Here is an 18,877-nt window from a genome sequence, read left to right as displayed (position 1 = left end):
TCAAAGAACTCTGTTCTTATGTGTTTTGTAACATTTGTTTTAATATAGTCAGCCTGCCATGATAAACAGAAATGCAGTTTTCCCTCTGAAATGACACTCCTCATTATTTATTATTGAGACAGCCAATTTGAAAATGTGACTCCATATCTGCACCGTAGGATTCCATAAGTGTCAGGTTAACATACCCTCATACGGATTGGTTTTGGTATTAGCTAGTCAAATTTTAGCCAGAATGATCTTATTTCCCCCTCTGGTGGAATGTCACTACATTACAAAGATTTAAAAGCATCTTGAAAGTTATGGCCTTCAGGCTGCACTTTGCCCATATCATATCTGTCAGAAGGGAAGTTTGGAAACACTAACAGATGATTAATAATATTTTAAAACCTGGGAGGCCATATTTCCATCTTAAAATTAACTGTTTGGTAAAGCTTTGCATATAGGTTTTCCTTGGAGTATTTAACCTGGGGAATGGGAAGGGTAAATAGCTATGGAAATGACTAGAGCCCCAATTTTTATGGGCCAGTGTCCCTATCTGAACTGTGAATTGTGGTAGTGTGAGAAATTGTTGAGAGTTCCTTGGACAGCAAGAAGAAACAATTCAGTTTTAGATGAAATAGAACCAGAAAGCTGGCTCACTAGAAGCTCTAATACAGTAATGAAGCTGAAGCTTAAATTTTTTGGAGTACAAGAATAATTGGAAAAGACCCTGATGCTTGGATAATTTAACAGCAATCTTCAAAGAGGTTTACAGTCAGCAAGGTGGCTAGATTCTATCACTGATGATACAAAAAGGAGCTTACAGGAACTCAAAGAAGGTAGTCCTCAACCTACGACCATTCGTTCAACAACCATTTGAAGTTACGATGGCACTGAATGAATGGTGGTTACAACTGATCCTTGGAGTTCTGGCTGTCCCAGCACCCTTGTGGTCATATGATTATGATTTGGGCACTTGGCAACCAGTTTGCACTTAGGATCAGTTGCAGTGCTCTGCGATCAGGTGATCACCATTTGCAATCTTCTCTGCCGGCTTCCCCAGAAAGTCAATGGAGAAGCTGGCAGGGAAGGTTGCAAGTTGCTGGGGTAAGTCTCCTCCACCTGCACACCCTCCCCAGCCCCTCTGTACTCACGCTGGCTACTCATATACCTCTGCACCCCCTCCCCAATCCTTGCCCCCCTTGCAACCTCCCTGATCCACGCCTCCCATGCACCCCCTCGGTCCCTTGTGCACCCTCCCCGACCCACGCTGCACCCTCGTGTACCCTTCCTCGCTCCCTCCCCCACCCAGCAGCAGCCACTTATGTGCCTGCTGGCCTGGGACTGACTTTTGTTGTGGGAAGCTGGCAGGAAGTTGCCTTGCCTAACGACGGTGGGATTCAGTTAACAACAGCAACCAGGACTGCAGGGATTGCTGTCGTTAAGTGATGCAGTCACACTTTATGACTGCTTCACTTAGCAAAATTCCAGTCCCAATTGCCATCGTAAGTCAAGGACTACCTATACTGACAGACAATCCTGGCAAGATCATGAATAGTCAGAGGCAACTGAATGGCTGAACTACAAAATGCACATTTGGAATTGTATGCACATCTCAGGACCCATACAATTCCTCACTAATCTTTCAAAGGATACTCCTCACTTCATCCAGCTTATCTGTATTTTCTCTCTGGACAGGTGGGCACATTTCTAAATAAAGCACTGGGCTGCTTCTATTTAGCATTTTACTTTTATTAATGTCTATAGGGCCCATGTGTCTTCAGAGGCAGTTTTGGAAATAATGCTAATGCTAAAGACTCCCATTTTGCTTGGAATTTGCAGAGAGAAGAAAGGAGCAACTAAGGAGAAAAGAGGGCAGCTAGGGTGGTACTGAATGTGAAGGAAAGCAGGAATGCAAGCTTGGTGCTTCAGATAAATTAGAAAATGATCTTAGGGGTGGGTTTAAAAGAACAGCAGTTTTATATTTTGCTTTTTCCTGTACTCTTTTTGAAGCTTCTGCTTGTGCATATATGCAGATTCTTAGCCTTTTGGCTAAAATCAAAGGGTAGTGTAGTGCTGTGAATTTCTCTGACTGGAAGAAAAAAAAATGGAAACGGTATAAATACCCAATAGGCAAGAAAATACACACAATTTTTCAAACATTTTCTACTCTACGCCACTACGTCTTGGCACGTCTCCCACAATTATGTTGTAAATGTTAACAGATACTCCTCTACAACCACAGTAGTGTGACACCAGGTCAACAAATGTAATGGCACAAACCCTTCTATTTCGGTGCTTCACATACGCAGCTTGGCTATAAGATTGGAAACACTTATTGAGACCCAGAACGCTGCAGCTGGTCAACGCTGGTAATAACAGGATAAAAGGATTTTATAGGATTTTAATTGTTTATTATTATAGTTTTAATTTTATTGTAAACTGCCCAGAGTCCCTCTTTTGGGGGAGATGGGCAGTAGCAAAATTTGAATAATAAAATAAAAGCACTTGTTCCTGTATTGTGCAGAAGTTTCCACAATTGTTATACAATCAGATTGACACATGCATGATTACATCATTGTACGCACCACGGAGATTTGCTGCGGACACCGCTGGCTGGGCAAAAGAGCTGGTCGCAGTCCCATTTACGACGTTCATACCTTCATGCTGATACATTTATAAACAGATCTTTGCCTTGTCCTGTATGCCATTATCATGTTATGAAGTTATATGTTAAATCCTCCCCTCCAATCATCATGTCATTTCTTTCTAAGCTTTCCCTCTTAAGGCTGTGTGACTTTGCAGGCATTCCCCATGGACTCAACGGTGCGTACTCCCAAGTAAACCTCCAGTCTTGTGACTCCTGGTGACTTCCTGGGCACATCCCTGTTGTTTCCTTGAGAGGCTCCACAACTTAGTTTGCCTTCAGAGATCAGCCAAGGCCAGCCAGGTGCTGGGCATTATTTCATTAGCAGTCCTTCCCCTAAATTAACGCTTATTCTGTATGGGTGGCGGTGAAGGGAGCTTTCCAGCTACTACTTCAGAAGTGACCCATTTGGAAGGTTCATATAATGGAACTGTGCCACACGCTCAAGCCACAAATAAATCCAACCAAGCTCAGCATGTCGTGCAAACACTCCTGCTAAGGGGTTACAGCAGCGTTTCTCAACCTTGGCAACCTGAAGATGTGTGGGCTTCAACTCCCGGAGTTCCCCAGTCAGTATGTGCGAGAAGCCACTAGATGTGCGGACTTTTATCTCCCAGAACTCCCCAGCCAGCATGCAAGCATGTGGCGTCTCCAGCCGCCCTGCCCCTTAGGCCTTTTCCGCCCATTCTTGGCTAACCCCGCCCTCCTTCGCAGAAGGCGGCGGACTGATACTGCGCCTGCGTCAACCCTTCCCCGAGGAGCGGGGAAGGAAAAAGGAACTCTGCGAAAGAGTTAACTTCCGGGTCAGGGACAGCCGTCTGCGTGAGGGGAGGAGCTGCTGCCGTGCAGAGTGCAGCGGGCGGTAGTCTGGCTGAGACAGATGGAGCGGGACTTGCTCCGCCAGGCTCTCGGCTTCCACGGGCCGCCGCTGCTCTCCCTGCTCCACACGGAACAGCAGGACAATCCCGACTTCCGCGGCCTGCTCCCCCCCGGTGGGGGCGGCCTGGAGTCGCTGTCGTCAGCCCGGTGAGCTAAGAAAGTCTTTGGCCCCGCCCCCGCTGGGGAGGGGGCGGGCGGGGCTTCGCGCGGAGGGGCGGGCCCTTGCGAACGTTGGGGCGGAGCGGGCGGCGACTCGAGTCCGTTCTGCGGGCTCGCGGCCGGTTTGCTTTCCCCGGCGGGCGGGAGGCGAATTGCTGCAAACTTGTTTTCCGGAGCCGGTCTCAGCCTTGGGCCTTGTAAGGGAGCGATAATGAACTGCCTTGGACCCCGTGCAAAGTGAGGGTGCCTCTGGACACATGCAGAGTATAATGCCTGTTCACAGCTATGCCCCGTTTTATACGGAGGCACAGGACGGGCAGGTGAAACTTCCCAGGGCACTCCTGTAGGACCTCCTGGTTAGATGTTTGAGGTCACCCAACCGAACCTGCTTTCAAGCAACCTTCATTCTATCAGGGCTGACCGTGGATCTGTCTCGTTCTGAATCTTTGATGGTAACTGGCAGTGGTTTCCATTTTTCCTTTCTTAATTTTACCTGGAGATGATGTGGTTAAAACCAAGACCCGGAATATACACAATACCTTCCCTATTTTTTTTTTCTAGAAATGTACCACTGAAAACAATCATCTCTCCTCCATTGGGATGGTTGGATTTGTAACACTGCAAATTAAATTCTTAATTTTACTTGGAGATGCCATGGTTAAAACCCAGGACACTGTATATGCATAATAATATACATTAAAAATTCCCTATTTTTTTCTAGAAATTTACCACTGAAAACCAAGTATGATCGTCTCCCCTTCTCCATTGAGATGGTTGAATTTGTAACACTGCACCCTAGAAGTTAGTAGGTATTAATTGGCAGGCACTAAGTAATTGCATTCTGTAAGCCTGTTACCAGAATTCTAAATCTTACTAGTTGATGAATTCGAAATCTTACTAGTTAACCAATTTGATGAAAGCTAATTCTATATAAACATGGTAAGTTTTGCAATGTACAGATCTAGGCTTTATGGTGTCAAGCAAAAGCATGTGTTCTGTGAGATTCTGAATGTCTGAGTAGGCATTCTTATCCAGATAGCTGCATATGAGATAATTTATTTTGAGGACAAAAATGCCTCAAGGCAAAATCAAGTTGTTGATTTATAATTACAAAGAAACAACTATTTGGAATCTACTAGAAACAGCAGAATAGTTGTGAATAGTCTGTACTTCCCTATAGTTTTGCTTTGGTTATCAAATAAATCAATTCCTTGTTCAAGAAAATATGTTTTTAGGGATGTTAATTTGTTTTCTCCTGTTTCAGAAAAGAAAGAGGGATTGAAAATATTGAAATACAACAGTTCATTTCAAAAAAAGCTGATCTTCTTTTTTCTCATTCTTGGAAAACAAATGTGCCAATAGTAAAAGATGGAAATGAAGATAATGAAGGTAAGAGAATGAAGTTAGATAATGGTAAGACGTGTTTATAACTGTGCATCTTATGATCAGTGCTTGGAATTAGAGATGTAAATGCCAAAAGAAAAGAAAAAACATTGGAGCATTAAATTGCACAGCTGAAAAAGAAAACCCTAACTGAAACATTTGCTATTTCAGGGGGTGCTTCCTAAGTTGGGGGGGCAACATGAAAAGACAGACACACAAAAAAAACGAATTAAAAAAATCAGTGGAAAAAATAGCTAAAAATAAAATGAAAATGGCTCTGTGCATTGTGTGCTCATATGTATATATTATGTGGATATGTGAACTTAAAAAAATAAAAAAAAATTAACTCCATATTGAATATTGCTGTCCAGAGCAACATTTATACAACAGAAATAATCAGAAGAAGATTGTTAACTGTAGCTAATAAATGACCAGATTTGATAAAACATACCTTTCATTATAAGATTTTCAAAAACCCTTGTTCTGTTAGTTTTTCAGTGAGAACAATTTCCAAAACTTTTAAATACCACTGATTCAATAAAAGATGTATGTTAATTTTCCAGTGATTTGCAAAAACAAACTGACAATTCACAGGAATTGAATCACTGAATTGATACATATGCCTTAGGAAGTACAGATGGTAGACTAGCAGTAGGATTCTCTATAAAACTGGTTGTTTGTAATGGTCTTGGCTATTTTTTCTACTTTTAATTCTATCTGGTATACAGGTAGTCCTCATTTAGCTACCACAATTGGGAGCAACAACTTGGTCGTTGAGCAGAGCAGTCGCTAAGTGAAACTGTAACCATGCTTATGATCTTACTTCAGCTTTCCTTTGCTTTACAGACCTGTGAAGGTCATAAATGTGAGGATTGATCGTAAAGTTACTTTTTCATCACCATTGTAACTTTGAACGGTTGCTAAATGAGGCAGTTGCTAAACGAGGACTACCTGTATAAATATAAATAATTGTAAGGCATTCAAATCCCTTTTGGAATTGAATGACATATAATTTGCAGTAATAAATAAAAAACTAGTGGATGATTTTTTTCCCCAATTTCTTCAAAACTTTTCTACTATAACTTTTCCACTGTTTAATTGGGTGTTACCTCAATCATTATTATATATACTAGTTTGCTTGCAACTTTTCCAGTGCAACCTAGAAGGATTGCAATTTATATTGTGCAATATGAGTGGAATGGAGTATTTTAAAAGTCAGTTTCTAATCACTTGCTGAACTAGATTCAAAAGTATTTGTGCCATAAAGAGTCCAATCAAGTTCAGATTTGAAATATTTTATGCTCTAAGCCAGTAGATATAATTAGAATAATAAAAAGGGAAACTTAAGAACTTGGCTAGATTGATTCAGAAGCCTGTCTACTCCCACAGTGGCTGGGCAGATGTCTATAAGAAATTCAGAGGCAGATCTATTTTAGCAGTATATTTTATTTGTCAGATTTGTATCCATCCTCCCAAGTAGATGTCAAAATGATTGTGTAACACCCCCTCTAATGTTTTTATATAGCCGTCACGGTTGGTTGGTGCCATCTTGTACGGGCAGATTTCATAGTTTCAAAGCATGCCTGTTTAGAAGTGAGCCCACTGGATTCAGTGTGACTTGGTTCCAATGGGATTGCAAATGATTTGCGTAAACAACTATTACCATTTAGCTGTCTGGTGATTACTGTACTGGTTTAGTACTTAAAACTTTTTTTTTCTCATTTGCACCTACTGAAGATTATTATGCTATTATGCCGCCATTGGAACAGTTTATGGAAATTCCTAGCCCAGAGAGGAGAGAGCTCTTTTTCCGGGATATCGAACGTGGAGACATAGTGATCGGGAGGATTAGTTCTATTCGTGAATTTGGCTTTTTCATGGTGCTGTTCTGCCTGCAAAGTGGTGTTGTACGAGAGATAGCAGATTTAGAAATCACGGTAAGTTGAAGAAGTTAATGTGCAGCTTATTGCAGAGGAGATGTAACTTTATGAAGGGTTTTTCTTTTCATTTCTTTTTGCCTCATGCGCAACTGAATTGGCTGAGTTGCTTGGAGAAAATAAAGGGAGCTCCAATTCAGAGCCATCATGTATTCTTGCCTTGAGAATTGACAAGTAGATCTTCTGTTGCCTCAGCAAAAATAACCTTTCTTATATTCAAGGGTTATTTTAAGGTTACAAAAACCTTGAACTTTACTGTATAGTGCAACCTTTCTCAACCTTTTGACCCCGGGAGGAACCCTTGAAATATTTTTCAGGCTTCAGGGAACCCCCGCACGGTCAGGGTCAAATGTAGGCCAGGAGTCACAAAATTATTATATTACATGCGTAGGCCTGTATATGTGCGTCAACAGTGTTCTTAAACTAATAATAAAGAATGAAACTTACCTCTTTAAAGTGAAGTCGCCTGAATTTGAAATAATTTTTTAAGTAAATCGTGATCTCCCAGGAAACCCCTAGTGACCTCTCGCGGAACCCCAGGGTTCCACGGAGAACCTGGTTGAGAAACCCTGGTGCAGGGGTGTGGTTGCATTTCTGACCAAGTATGCCCCACACAGTAATCCACGCGGGAGGTGACCAGGGCATGACTAACTGAAAGTAGAGCTTCCCGATCCAGGAAAGAATACAGTTGACGCACAACACAAAGTTATGCAAAATACACGTTAGACTTGGTAAGAAGAGTCCACTGTAATTTCTGTTGATTAAGTCCTTGTCAGACTGGATTTGTGTTAGCATTACTGCTGCCCCAGGTAGCATGGTATAGGATTGCTATATTGAATACAACTGGTGATCACCATGGAGGGTAATCCCTTCTCTGAAGTCATTCACTCAAACTTTGAGATTAAAAGTTCAGCTCTTAAAACTGTAGGAGGTAATGGTTCCGTACAAGTGTTTTGCAAATCATCAGTATTTATTTGACGGTGGAGTGGACTTGAGTATCTCTACCCCCAATTTTTGGCATTACATACTTCGTAACTTTACATATTTCAGGCTCTTTGTCCTTTAAGAGATGTGCCTTCCCAGAGCAGCCATGGGGATCCTTTATCGTACTACCAAAATGGTGACCTTATCCAAGGCAAGTATAGAAACTCTTAGATTTCTCCCTGCCCATTTACACTGAGCACATTTGGCAGAGTGTTCTGCTGTTTAAATCTGGTCTTTTTTTTCCCCATTTTAATAGTTGCAATCAAAGACATTGATCGCTACCATGAAAAGCTCAGTGTATCACTGCACAAGTCTGCTCTGTCTCCCAGCCTAGCAAATACCAAATTAGGAGTAATCAGCCCAGAAGATTTGCCTCTGCATTATAGGTATGAAACTGAAATGAGGTATACCTTTTTGTGTGATTTAAGAAAAATCTCTTGATATATATTGAGCTTTTTTTAATAGAAAAGAAATGCCTTTATTGATGAGCAGGGGATGCAATTTTATAGCGTTGACTGCCTCTGTTATATCAGAGTGTTGATACAATATTTGAGTGTAACATGTTTCAGAATAGGCATTGGCTTCACACCAAAATAATTTAGCTTTGGGCATTCCAATTCCTCTATATGTTTTTAAATCAATATTATCACTCATGTATGAGCAGTCTGTTTATTTGCTAAGAGAAATAGAGTGGGAATAACTAGGTACCCATGTCTCTTTATATCTAGTCCCTCAGAGGTGGACAGTGAGCATATCCAAACTAGAAAATTTTACTTTCCTACTTTGGGGCCAAATAGTTAAGAGCAGAGACATCACACTGACAACAAAGGTCCGCATAGTTAAAGCAATGGTGTTCCCCGTAGTAACATATGGCTGCGAGAGCTGGACCATAAGGAAGGCTGAGAGAAGGAAGATAGATGCTTTTGAACTGTGGTGTTGGAGGAAAATTCTGAGAGTGCCTTGGACTGCAAGAAGATCCAACCAGTCCATCCTCCAGGAAATCAAGCCAGACTGCTCACTTGAGGGAACGATATTAAAGGCAAAACTGAAATACTTTGGCCACATAATGAGAAGACAGGACACCCTGGAGAAGATGCTGGTGCTAGGGAGAGTGGGGGGCAAAAGGAAGAGGGGCCAACCAAGGGCAAGGTGGATGGATGATATTCTAGAGGTGACGGACTCGTCCCTGGGGGAGCTGGGGGTGTTGACGACCGACAGGAAGCTCTGGCGTGGGCTGGTCCATGAAGTCACGAAGAGTCGGAAGCGACTAAACGAATCAACAACAACAAAAACTTTTTGGCCTTTCAGGAGTAATAGCTTCTCAAGGTTACAGCTAGTGCCTCCTATGCGACTGGGCTACTTCATTTTGTTGTGAGAAATATTAGATGATGCAAGACAGATGACTAATAATCTGCAGCTTCAGAGCATTCAGAAGTATAATTTCTTCTCTATTGTCATATCTAATTGCCTTCTGAGAGAAGCACATTACTTGATTGAGACCCTACAGTATATCTAAAGCAGGGTTTCCCAGAGTGGTCAGTATTGATCCCCAGGGGTCAATGGGACTATCCAAGGAGTCAGTGTTTGTTGTTACTATTATCGTTATTTCACATAATTAAAGAAGTATATAAAGTTTGGGAGTCGATGAACAATCTGAAACTTCATGAAGGGGTTGATGAGCTGAAGAGTTTGGGGACAACTGATCTAAAGTGGGATGGGGGTTGGGTTTATTTCAAACCTTTTCATAGCATTTCTTCTTGTGTTGGTAACAAAAGATGAACAGAGGAGAAACACTTTTGTCTCAAAGTTCACGACAGCCTTTTTGTTTGTTTTCAGACGGAGTATTGAAGTAGCCAGTAGTTTGGAAACATATGAAAAAGTTTTGCACAGTTCTTTGGGCTTTGCCAATCCAGCTGTAGTGGAGTTTCTGGGAAGCAAATTAGGACTAAATGAATCCAGCCCCCCCTCCTTAATGAGAGGACTACAAAGGTATATAAAACATCTCACCCAAAATGTAATTCTTTCAGTGATGAGTTGGTCAAAAATGACATTTCCATCACTTGCTGGAAAAAGAATGCAAAAAAATGCTCTGTTAATCACAGTTTTAACTATACTACAAACAAAGCAATTTTTTATACTGCTTAAAGTTTGAGCACAATCTATTCAGGCAGAAACACCAAATTTAAGCTGAAGTAGTTTAATGACTGACTGTAGAATTAGACAGATGTGTTAATTCATTTGGATGGGCTCTAAATGGGCTAGCTGATTTACAATAAACTGTTTGGGTTTTTTTCCAGCAAAAATTTCAATGAAGAGGATTTTGCTGTTGCATTGAGAAAAAGACAGTCTGCTTCATGGGCCTTAAAGTGGTACACACAGCTTTGTTTTTATTATCAGATATTTCCAGAATTTTGGAAAGAACCATCATTTTTCTTCCAGGCAATAAAAGCCCTGCCTAAAGCTTGGGGGCAGTTAATAGTTTTGCCATTCAGCCATATTAAAGGTTTATGCGGTGTTAAGGGTGGTGTGCCTTCACTAACGGTAATTTATTTTTCAGTCCTCTAAATTGTAGGCTTACGTTAAAAAGTAAACTTCAATTCCCCAAAGATCCTCCTTGTTTCTTACTGTCTATTTGAACTTTGGTTTTTAAACAGTTTGGGGAAAAAACTGCAAGGCTGATAGGAAAAAGTGTTTGTAGAATAAATTTTTGATGTTTTTATGTAGTGATTAATTGATACGCATTCTTAATGAAGATATTTATTTATTGAAAACTTAATTTTACTAATTTTATTTTTAGTGTAAAAATTGGTGTCGATTATTTTAAAGAGGGACGCCATGTTGATGCTATGAATGAATACAACAAGGCATTGGAAATAGATGCCCAAAACGTTGAAGCCTTAGTAGCCCGTGGAGCACTGTAAGTGTCTGCCTCGTGTCTGCAACCCAGTTATTTCATGAGCAAATGAAAAACAGATATACTTACAGGTTTTTTCTCTTCTAGTTATGCAACAAAGGGAAGCTTAAATAAAGCGATTGATGATTTTGAAATTGCTTTAGAGCAGTGCCCTACGCACAGAAATGCTAGAAAATATCTTTGTCAAACACTTGTTGAACGAGGAGGCCAGTAAGTGTTGCCTTGTGTTCTGTGTTATTTTATGCTAGTCAATTTATAGTTCCTCTTTCCTGTGCATTTTATTTCTCTTTCTCTGATCTATATTTTTATGCCTAGCTAAAGATAAAGAGCAACTTTGGTAGACCTGTATGTGCAGCTAATTCAGGAGTACAGCTTGATATGAAATTATCTGTTTGCCTCCCACTTGTATCTGCTTCCTCTGTTTACTGCCATCTGTTTTGTGCTTCAAAACAAAAACAGCTTTCTGATTAGCACGCCAGTTAAGTGTGGGCTGGTTTGCATGGCAATTAAGTGGATATACATAGAGGTCCTCAAAAGCTGTGCTCAAAGAGTGCTTGTCAATGTTTCCCTATCAAAGTAGAGAGAGGTATTGAATGGATGCCAAAAGATCCTGGATCCTATAGCCTTCAACAGTTTCATTAATGAAGGAGATAAGGAGGTAAAAGGAATGTTAATCACATTTTGAGATGCAACCAAGTTGGTTAAGAACAACTTTGCTGGGTCAGGATGAAAGTCCATCTTAGTCTGGCATCCTGTTTCTCTCAATGATTAACTATATGCCTCTAAGGTGCTTACAAGCTGGAGACAGAGACATATCCCCCTCCTCCTGTTTTTTTTCCCCCCAAACTAAAGTATCCCAAACATTCAGGCTTTTTCTTGTAGGGAAGGTGAAGGTCATTCTGGTTGCCTTTTCTGCCTTTTCCCGCCCTATTACATCCTTAATCAAATGCAGTGACCAAAAGGGTACACAGCACTCTAGGTGTGGATATAACATTGTGTTGTAAAAGGGCATTACTTTGTTGACAGTTTTATCTTCAGTTCCTTAATGATTGCCTGAAAGGAGAGTGCATTTTTCACAGCTGCCATGGACTGAGTCAGTATCTTCACTGCTCTGTCCACTGTCAACTATCCTAACCCCAGTTTTTTTCCGCTGGTTAGTTACTGACAGCTGAGACCCTATCAGTGTATACACTGGTTTGGTAATAGTGTTTGTGAAAAAGAATTTGGAAAGTAGTTGATGAATACGAATACCACAGTGTAATACAGCTGTTGAAGGAGTTTGCAGATTTAGAACAGCACAGCAGTGAACTTTCCATATTGGACTAGCTCCATCCTATTCTGCTTTGTTCCTACTGTACTCTAGCTTGAGGTCTGAACTGTGTCCAGTTCGAGGTCCATATCTGAAGAAAGGTTGAGACAGGCTAAGAGGAGAGCATTCTTAAAAATGTATTAAGTACAAAGCTCCTAAATATGCGTGAAAACACTTCGGATTCATGTGTGCTAAAATCACTTGTCAGGTTGGAGGAGGAAGATAAATTGTTGAATGCTGAGAATTACTACAAGAAGGCTTTGAACATAGATGAGACCTTTCAAGAAGCTGAGGATGCCTTGTTGAAGCTTCGTAGGCAGATACAGGTGATTCTTTACTTTCTGTTAGTTGACTAAGGTAAATCATCAAAGTAGTACTCAAGAAGCAATTACGTGTTGGTCTTTTTGTGTCAGAGTTAAATGTTTTTATCTCATATGGTCATGGTCAGGGGTGTCTGGCTGGGTACAGACAAGTGGAATGTACAGCACTGAAGCACCCTAATTGTAGCCATAATGTAATTTATAAAGGTTTGTGACCTAAGCCATTAGTTGGCATACCTTCGAAATTTGTTAATCAAGATTTTATGGATCACTGATTTTTTTTTAATGCATATTGGAAAGGGACTGAGACTCTGTATGTGCCTGTCTCGAACATTTTCCTTCTGTGAGGTGAAGAGATGTACATGTGCAAAGTGTGGGACATGTACATGTGTGAAGTGTAAGAGGCTCTGCCTTTTTATGAACATCTTTCCATTTGTTGTGACAATAAAAAGTAATTGATGAATGGAAGTGTTTTAGTAAAAATGAATGTGTCCTCTTTTGCTCTGCTTTCCTTGGTGGGGATCACCAGTTAGACCTTCCCTCTAAGCATGCACATACAAAGTTTCCTTAATTTGCAGCTGAGGCTGACGGGCTGTTCTCCTGTAATACTGATGATATGTTTTTCTCCAATGCATTTTCCTCTGAACTGGAACTGTTGCTGCTGTGTCTGACCTCTGGTGCTGCTCATCACCAACAACCCATTGGAATATGATTACGTGTGTAAACTGTGCATCAAACTGGGCTGATACCGTTGCCAAATGGTTTGTATTCATACATGGCCCTTTTCAATTATGTTTTGATGGGATCACATTTTATGTATAAATTCAATAATGCCACATTCCCTGATTTCTGTTTGGTTGATTATTCTTTATGACCAACTATTTTGCTGGTTGCTGTATTAATCTTCCATTCATACCTCCTGGATTGCTAATGTTGGGTTATGGATACCAATAACCTTTACTTTTTCTTTTCCTTGCCTTTTAAAATTTGGGCTACAAACTACAATATGAACCATAATACTATACTCATTCATCCCTATGCTTAATCATCCTTTGTAATATTCTTTTCTTTAATGTTTCTATTTTTGCACATGGTTCTTTTGGGATTTCTATAAATTGTGTATCTATGTTGTGGGTTGGGATGGGACACGTACATTATAACTTGTTAATACAATATTTTTGATGTTGGGATTTAAAAAAGAAATCTCTGGAAATCAGAGAGAAACAAGCTGCAAAAGAAGAGAGACAGAAAGAAAAGAAAATAGAAACAAGTGCAGAAAAACTGCGTAAACTCTTAAAAGAAGAAAAAAGGTAACCTGTTTTAATCTGTCTAGTGTTTCGTACCTGTTTCCATAGAGCTTCCGTTACACAAACTATAGAGTGATCTGATGCTGTAAGTATACTAGCAATTCACTGCTGGTGCTGTTTTTTTGTTTTCTAACGTGAAATTTTTCCTCAGTGTTATTTATTTATAAAGATAGTACTTCATGCAGTTTACTTTACAATGAAAGACTAGTTCTAAGGCAGTATTTTTCAAACTGGTCAACTTTTAAAGATATTTGGACTTCAACTCCCAGAATTCCCCACTCAGCATGCTCACTGGAGAATTCTGGGAGTTGAAGTCTACACATCTTAAAGTTGCCAAGTTTGAAAAATACTGTTCTAAGGCATGGCTTTTGAATGCTTTAAGCCCCTTCCAAAATGGAATATGATTGCTGTGTAGGTTGAGTGTGTGATTTGGCTGGTTCAATCTCACAGCACTCTGATGCTGCAACACAGGAGGCTGTGCTTTGCTTTGTGTAGTTTTTCTGGCAGGAATGTTTGCAATATTCTATTCATCAATCCTAGCTGTCTTGAATCTTCCTGAAATAAACGAAAAGCTTGGAATAGAGTATTTCAGTAAATAACTCTTCAATGGCCTCTGTTCAAGAGTGTTTATGTAAAGCAGGCCCAGGATAGCTTGAGTTCAGCCTAAGGGTTGGACCAACAGGTACTTCCCAAAGAAAAGCTCTTTTGCATAGCTCTGTGAAAGTCAGAAGGGTTCTGAAGTGATCCATTTAAAATCCAATCTTCATTTCTTGTAGTTCTCAAAGTCACCTACTTTGTATTCTTTGAAGAGATGGCACTGTCAGTTGTTTCAGTAGGTGGTTTTATAAGGCTGGTCTTTGAAGATTATTGTGCATAGATAGCTGACTGAAGTCCTGATATTAAGAAATTGCCTAAATGAAAACAATTCAACATCATACGATGGATATATTGTATATGAAACATGGTTATGAAAATAGCTTGCAAAATATTGCACAGTAATGCAGTATAATATATTTTAAAAGAATTTGAAGTTTTTTTCCTTCAACATAATTATTTTTGAAATAATAATTCTCTTTACCCTTATCTAATGGAAATGTCTACATGACTGAAACAGCTATCTTTGGGAGTCACACAAATTTAGGAACAGTCTTTATTGCCATGAACTGTCATTTGTTAAATATTTGTATTGCTTTATTGTACGACGACGAAAGAAAAACCAGACCATGCAAAAACTACAAACATTATATTAGAGGAGGTCTTTTTCCTTTGTACTGATAGTGACCTGGTTCAGAAAGTTAGCACATGCCATCAATCCAAGACTGTAATCCAGGGGTTGCACTCTTTAATACTTTAGAATGATTGTTTTGCTGCACCCCATGCTTGGTAAATCTGTAGTTTTCCATATACATACGTTGTGTATATAGTTGAAAAGTATGTGACGCTGTATTAACAGTGAACTTACTGGTACCTTTTGCTCATTCTGTTATTTTCAATAATGTTTTGTTTTTATCAGTGAATGTTTCTAGGTAATTATTTGGTAAATGGGTTGGTGGGTAGTGAATTTCTAGGATTCTTTTATATTTTTGTTTCATTGTTTCCTATTGTATATTTTTAAAATCGTCATTGACATGCAATATGTTAAGTATGTTTAAGGACAAGCTATTTTGTATAAACTATGTCACAATGCAAATTGTTTCTCTGTTTGGATGGTTCCTTAATATCAGAACTATTCCTTCTTTTTTTGTTTCATATCTGAGAGCATAATCTTTTGTACTGAAGTTTTAGGCTGTCATTGAAATTGTTGGGTCTTTCCATGGCTAATGTACAGGTAGTCCTCTGATTACAACTATTCGTTCAGCAACTGTTCAAAGTTGGTGGGGTGTGGTTTTCTTCTTGGTGGTTCCTTGATTATTGTTTTCTGCTTGATGGTTTGTCTGGTGTCAATAGCTGCTTATCTGGGTGTTGGCTGCTAGAGGGGATATGTTCTGGTCTTTTTGCTTCCTTCTTAGCTTTTTTGTCACTTTTGAATGATATGTAAACATGGTTTATTTCAATGTGTCTATTGATGGCTGATTTGTGTGAATGCCAAACTTCCAGGAATTCCCTAGCAGTTTTGGATTTGGCTTGGTCTAGGATGCTCACAGTGGCAGGGCACACCCTGGTAGCTCCTGTATATAAACAGGGAGCAAACCCCACCCTCACTAGCACTGGTGATGTTACCCAGTCGGGTAATGAAACGTCTGCAAGCAGACAGCCAAGCTCAGAGAATACCAAGGACTCCACCGTTCAACTCTGAACTGCTTGTATTCTCTTCTATATGACGTCTAGCAGTAGTAGTTGAATTTCCAGATATACCAGCTAGAAAACTTTTAAAACTAACTTGTATACTCATTTAGTTGAAAGAAACCCAGAATTTTGCCCCTCTAGTCAGTGTTCTCATATTTTACCTATTGGTACCCAAACTTTTGTTAGCTTAGCAGCTGCAGCTTTGCACACCCCCATTATGAAATTTAAATGCAATGCCTCATGGTTAATTAAAACTTTTAGGTTGAAGAAGAAAAGAAAAAAGTCAACTTCCTCTTCCTCCTGCGATACTTCATCAGATGAGTCTGCCTCTTCTTCCTCTTCCTCCTCCTCCTCCAACAAAAAGCGCAAGAAAAGGAGTCGGAACCGGTCTGAATCCTCACACAGCTCTAAAAAACACACCTCTAGGATGTTTTCATATCCAAGTAGGAAAGAGGACAGCTATTCTCCTCCTGCCAATACCTCTGCTTCTTTCCTTAATCAAAAGCATGAAATGGAAAAACTGCTAGAGAGGCAAGACAGGCTAGCCTATCAGAAACCAGAGGTAAGAGACAGAGAAGGGGATTATGTGCTTTTGAAGACACATGCCGAAGATGAGCTCTATGGAGGTAAGTTTGAAGATTCCAGGGATTCTCACCATAACGCCAAGACTCAGGCAAATAGTAGCAAAACTGAAAAACAGAGTAGGTCAGACAGAGCTTCCTCTGATAGGAGGGATAGTACAGGTTCCTACCACAGACAGTCTGATGACAGAAACAAGGCAAGTGATTCAGGAAGGCTGGAAAAAGAACTTGGGAGGAGGGAGGGTTATCCTAAGTACAGCCCAAGCCAAGCCAAGCCCTCCACATCTCCCACAGGGTCCGATTACTCATCCAAATCCGCTGAACATTACAAACAATATACGAGCCGATGGATGAATGAACCTAGTAGGTATAATGTTGATGGTAAAGCTGAGGTGGCATGGATTAAACATGAGAAAAAATCCAAAAACAGGGAAAGAGAAGCTTCAGAAGCCAAGGAAGCAGATGAGGAAGCTATGCTGAATGGTAAAGGACAGTTTGGGAGTGGTGCTAAAAAACAGCTGCCTCAGAACTTACTCAATATATTTAATCAGATTGCTGAATTTGAAAGGGAAAAAGGAAGCAAGCAGAAAAATCAGTGAGTTAAAAAATTAAGTTGGGTGCAGTAAAATAATCTTTTTATCACTTTTATCACTTGACAAGTCTATACTCCTAAGTTTTTATTTAAGTATGCTTGTTAGGTATTGATTTAAGCAATGATAAATATGCAAGAGTTGTATCATTTTTTAATTGAGTTTCTTATGCTGTTAGGTTATTAAGGTATGGTGGTATGCCTGGCTGTACAACCCTTACCTATTAAGACTGCCACCTGGGCTATCTGGCATCAAAATTGCACTTTAAAAGATTTTTTTCCGAGGTACGGAATGACTGTTACTTTGTATTGTTAATACTATAACCATGTATTGTTAAAATAAATGAATTGAAAATATTTTTAATGTATATCATCAATGTAAATAGTCTGTCTTACTATTAAAAAAATTTTTACAAAAAATTGACTGCTTCCCAAATTTTATTCAGTACTTGTGGAACAGAGGCCCCTGATGCGGCAGCTGTGCCCAAGGAAGCCTCTGCGAGTGTTAGTCACAGACCCAAGATGGTGCATTCAGATGTGTGCATGGATTGCTTTTTTCCTCCATCTCCCGTGTTTCCCTGACTACTCGCTGTTCATAGAACAGAAAAGACAAGGAGTCAGGTGGGCTTGTGTAGGAAGAACCTCTAAAAGGCCACGCAGAGCTACTATTCACAGCCACCAAGGAGGAGAGTTGGGAGCTTTTGGATAATAAGCAACACGGCAGGCTAGGTAAGGGAGTGAATGCAGTTGGGTGACCCAGATACATTCAACATGTAGGTGCTATGGGGAACTTGTGCTCTGCTTGCTTATGAAGCTCAAAGATGGCTTTAAATGGCCCTCTTCTCTACAACAGAACCAGCAACTTTTAGGTGGTGGTGGTGGTGGTAGCAGTTTTATTTATTATGCTTTTGGAAGAAGTGGCATTTTGGAGTGAAGCAGCAGACGTTTTAAGGAATACATGGAACAGAAAGGAGCCATTGGGGATCTTACTCTTCCCGCCCATCAGGTCATTATGTTGTCCAGAAAGCAAGCCACTTTTTCAAACAAATACTCCTATGGGAAAGTTGAGAGTTCACAGGAATGACTTTGGAATTTAAAAGGGTATGCATTCCTTTCAATTAGCAGCCCGCAAGGGAAGGAGAACATACCATATTGGAATTTAACAAAGGCAGCATAAGAGGATGAAACAGTATTTATCACATTTTGAGGGTGCCTGACTCCTGAGTGACTGGGTGGCTTACAGTTAAAAAAAAAGACCAAGAAAATAACACAGTGGACAGGATGCGCAAAATATAAACCATAAACCTACCCAGCTGCCCTGCTGGTAGCATTTAGCATGAACTGCTTTCTTGTCTGTTCTTATGATCCTGGGGTGAAAGAGGAAAAAGCCCTTTCCTGTATTCTTATTTTTTCTTATGGACAAAACACTCAAAACCTTTCATGTTTCAGGGAAAAACAGAATAGTTAAAGTGGATCATGTTTTTTTCTGCTGAAATGCAGTCAATTAGAAATATTTTGGCAGAAGTTCTGCATGGGCTACTTGGACAGCAAAGCAACATATTTTCCATTTCACTGACACCCTTTTACATCTGTAAATTGTTCT

At 40.0% G+C, this 18,877-nt stretch overlaps 1 protein-coding gene across 1 annotated transcript; it reads left to right on the top strand.

Annotated features, from left to right (window-relative positions):
• Positions 1 to 3,436: 3,436 nt before the first annotated feature.
• TTC14 (tetratricopeptide repeat domain 14) lies at positions 3,437 to 17,657 on the top strand. The gene is made up of 12 exons (XM_063306402.1): positions 3,437 to 3,652; positions 4,929 to 5,053; positions 6,785 to 6,984; positions 8,035 to 8,119; positions 8,225 to 8,354; positions 9,805 to 9,957; positions 10,266 to 10,337; positions 10,766 to 10,885; positions 10,970 to 11,092; positions 12,400 to 12,517; positions 13,712 to 13,821; positions 16,366 to 17,657. Exons 1-12 carry the CDS (start codon positions 3,507 to 3,509, stop codon positions 17,282 to 17,284), a joined length of 2,301 nt encoding a protein of 766 aa, XP_063162472.1. The 5' UTR covers positions 3,437 to 3,506; the 3' UTR covers positions 17,285 to 17,657.
• Positions 17,658 to 18,877: the final 1,220 nt, after the last annotated feature.

This window comes from Candoia aspera, chromosome 6 (genome assembly GCF_035149785.1).
Source record: "Candoia aspera isolate rCanAsp1 chromosome 6, rCanAsp1.hap2, whole genome shotgun sequence".
Taxonomy (NCBI): domain Eukaryota; kingdom Metazoa; phylum Chordata; class Lepidosauria; order Squamata; family Boidae; genus Candoia; species Candoia aspera.
The sequence above is the reverse complement of the archived record's forward strand: the minus strand, read 5'-3'. Positions and strand labels throughout refer to the sequence as shown.

Coding starts and splice junctions, on each gene's coding strand:
- TTC14 (XM_063306402.1), top strand. CDS start 3,507: ATGGAGCGGGACTTGCTCCGCCAGGCTCTCGGCTTCCACGGGCCGCCG. Junction 9,958..10,265: donor TTAATGAGAGGACTACAAAG/GTATATAAAACA, acceptor GTTTTTTTCCAG/CAAAAATTTCAATGAAGAGG. Junction 12,518..13,711: donor AGCTTCGTAGGCAGATACAG/GTGATTCTTTAC, acceptor GATTTAAAAAAG/AAATCTCTGGAAATCAGAGA.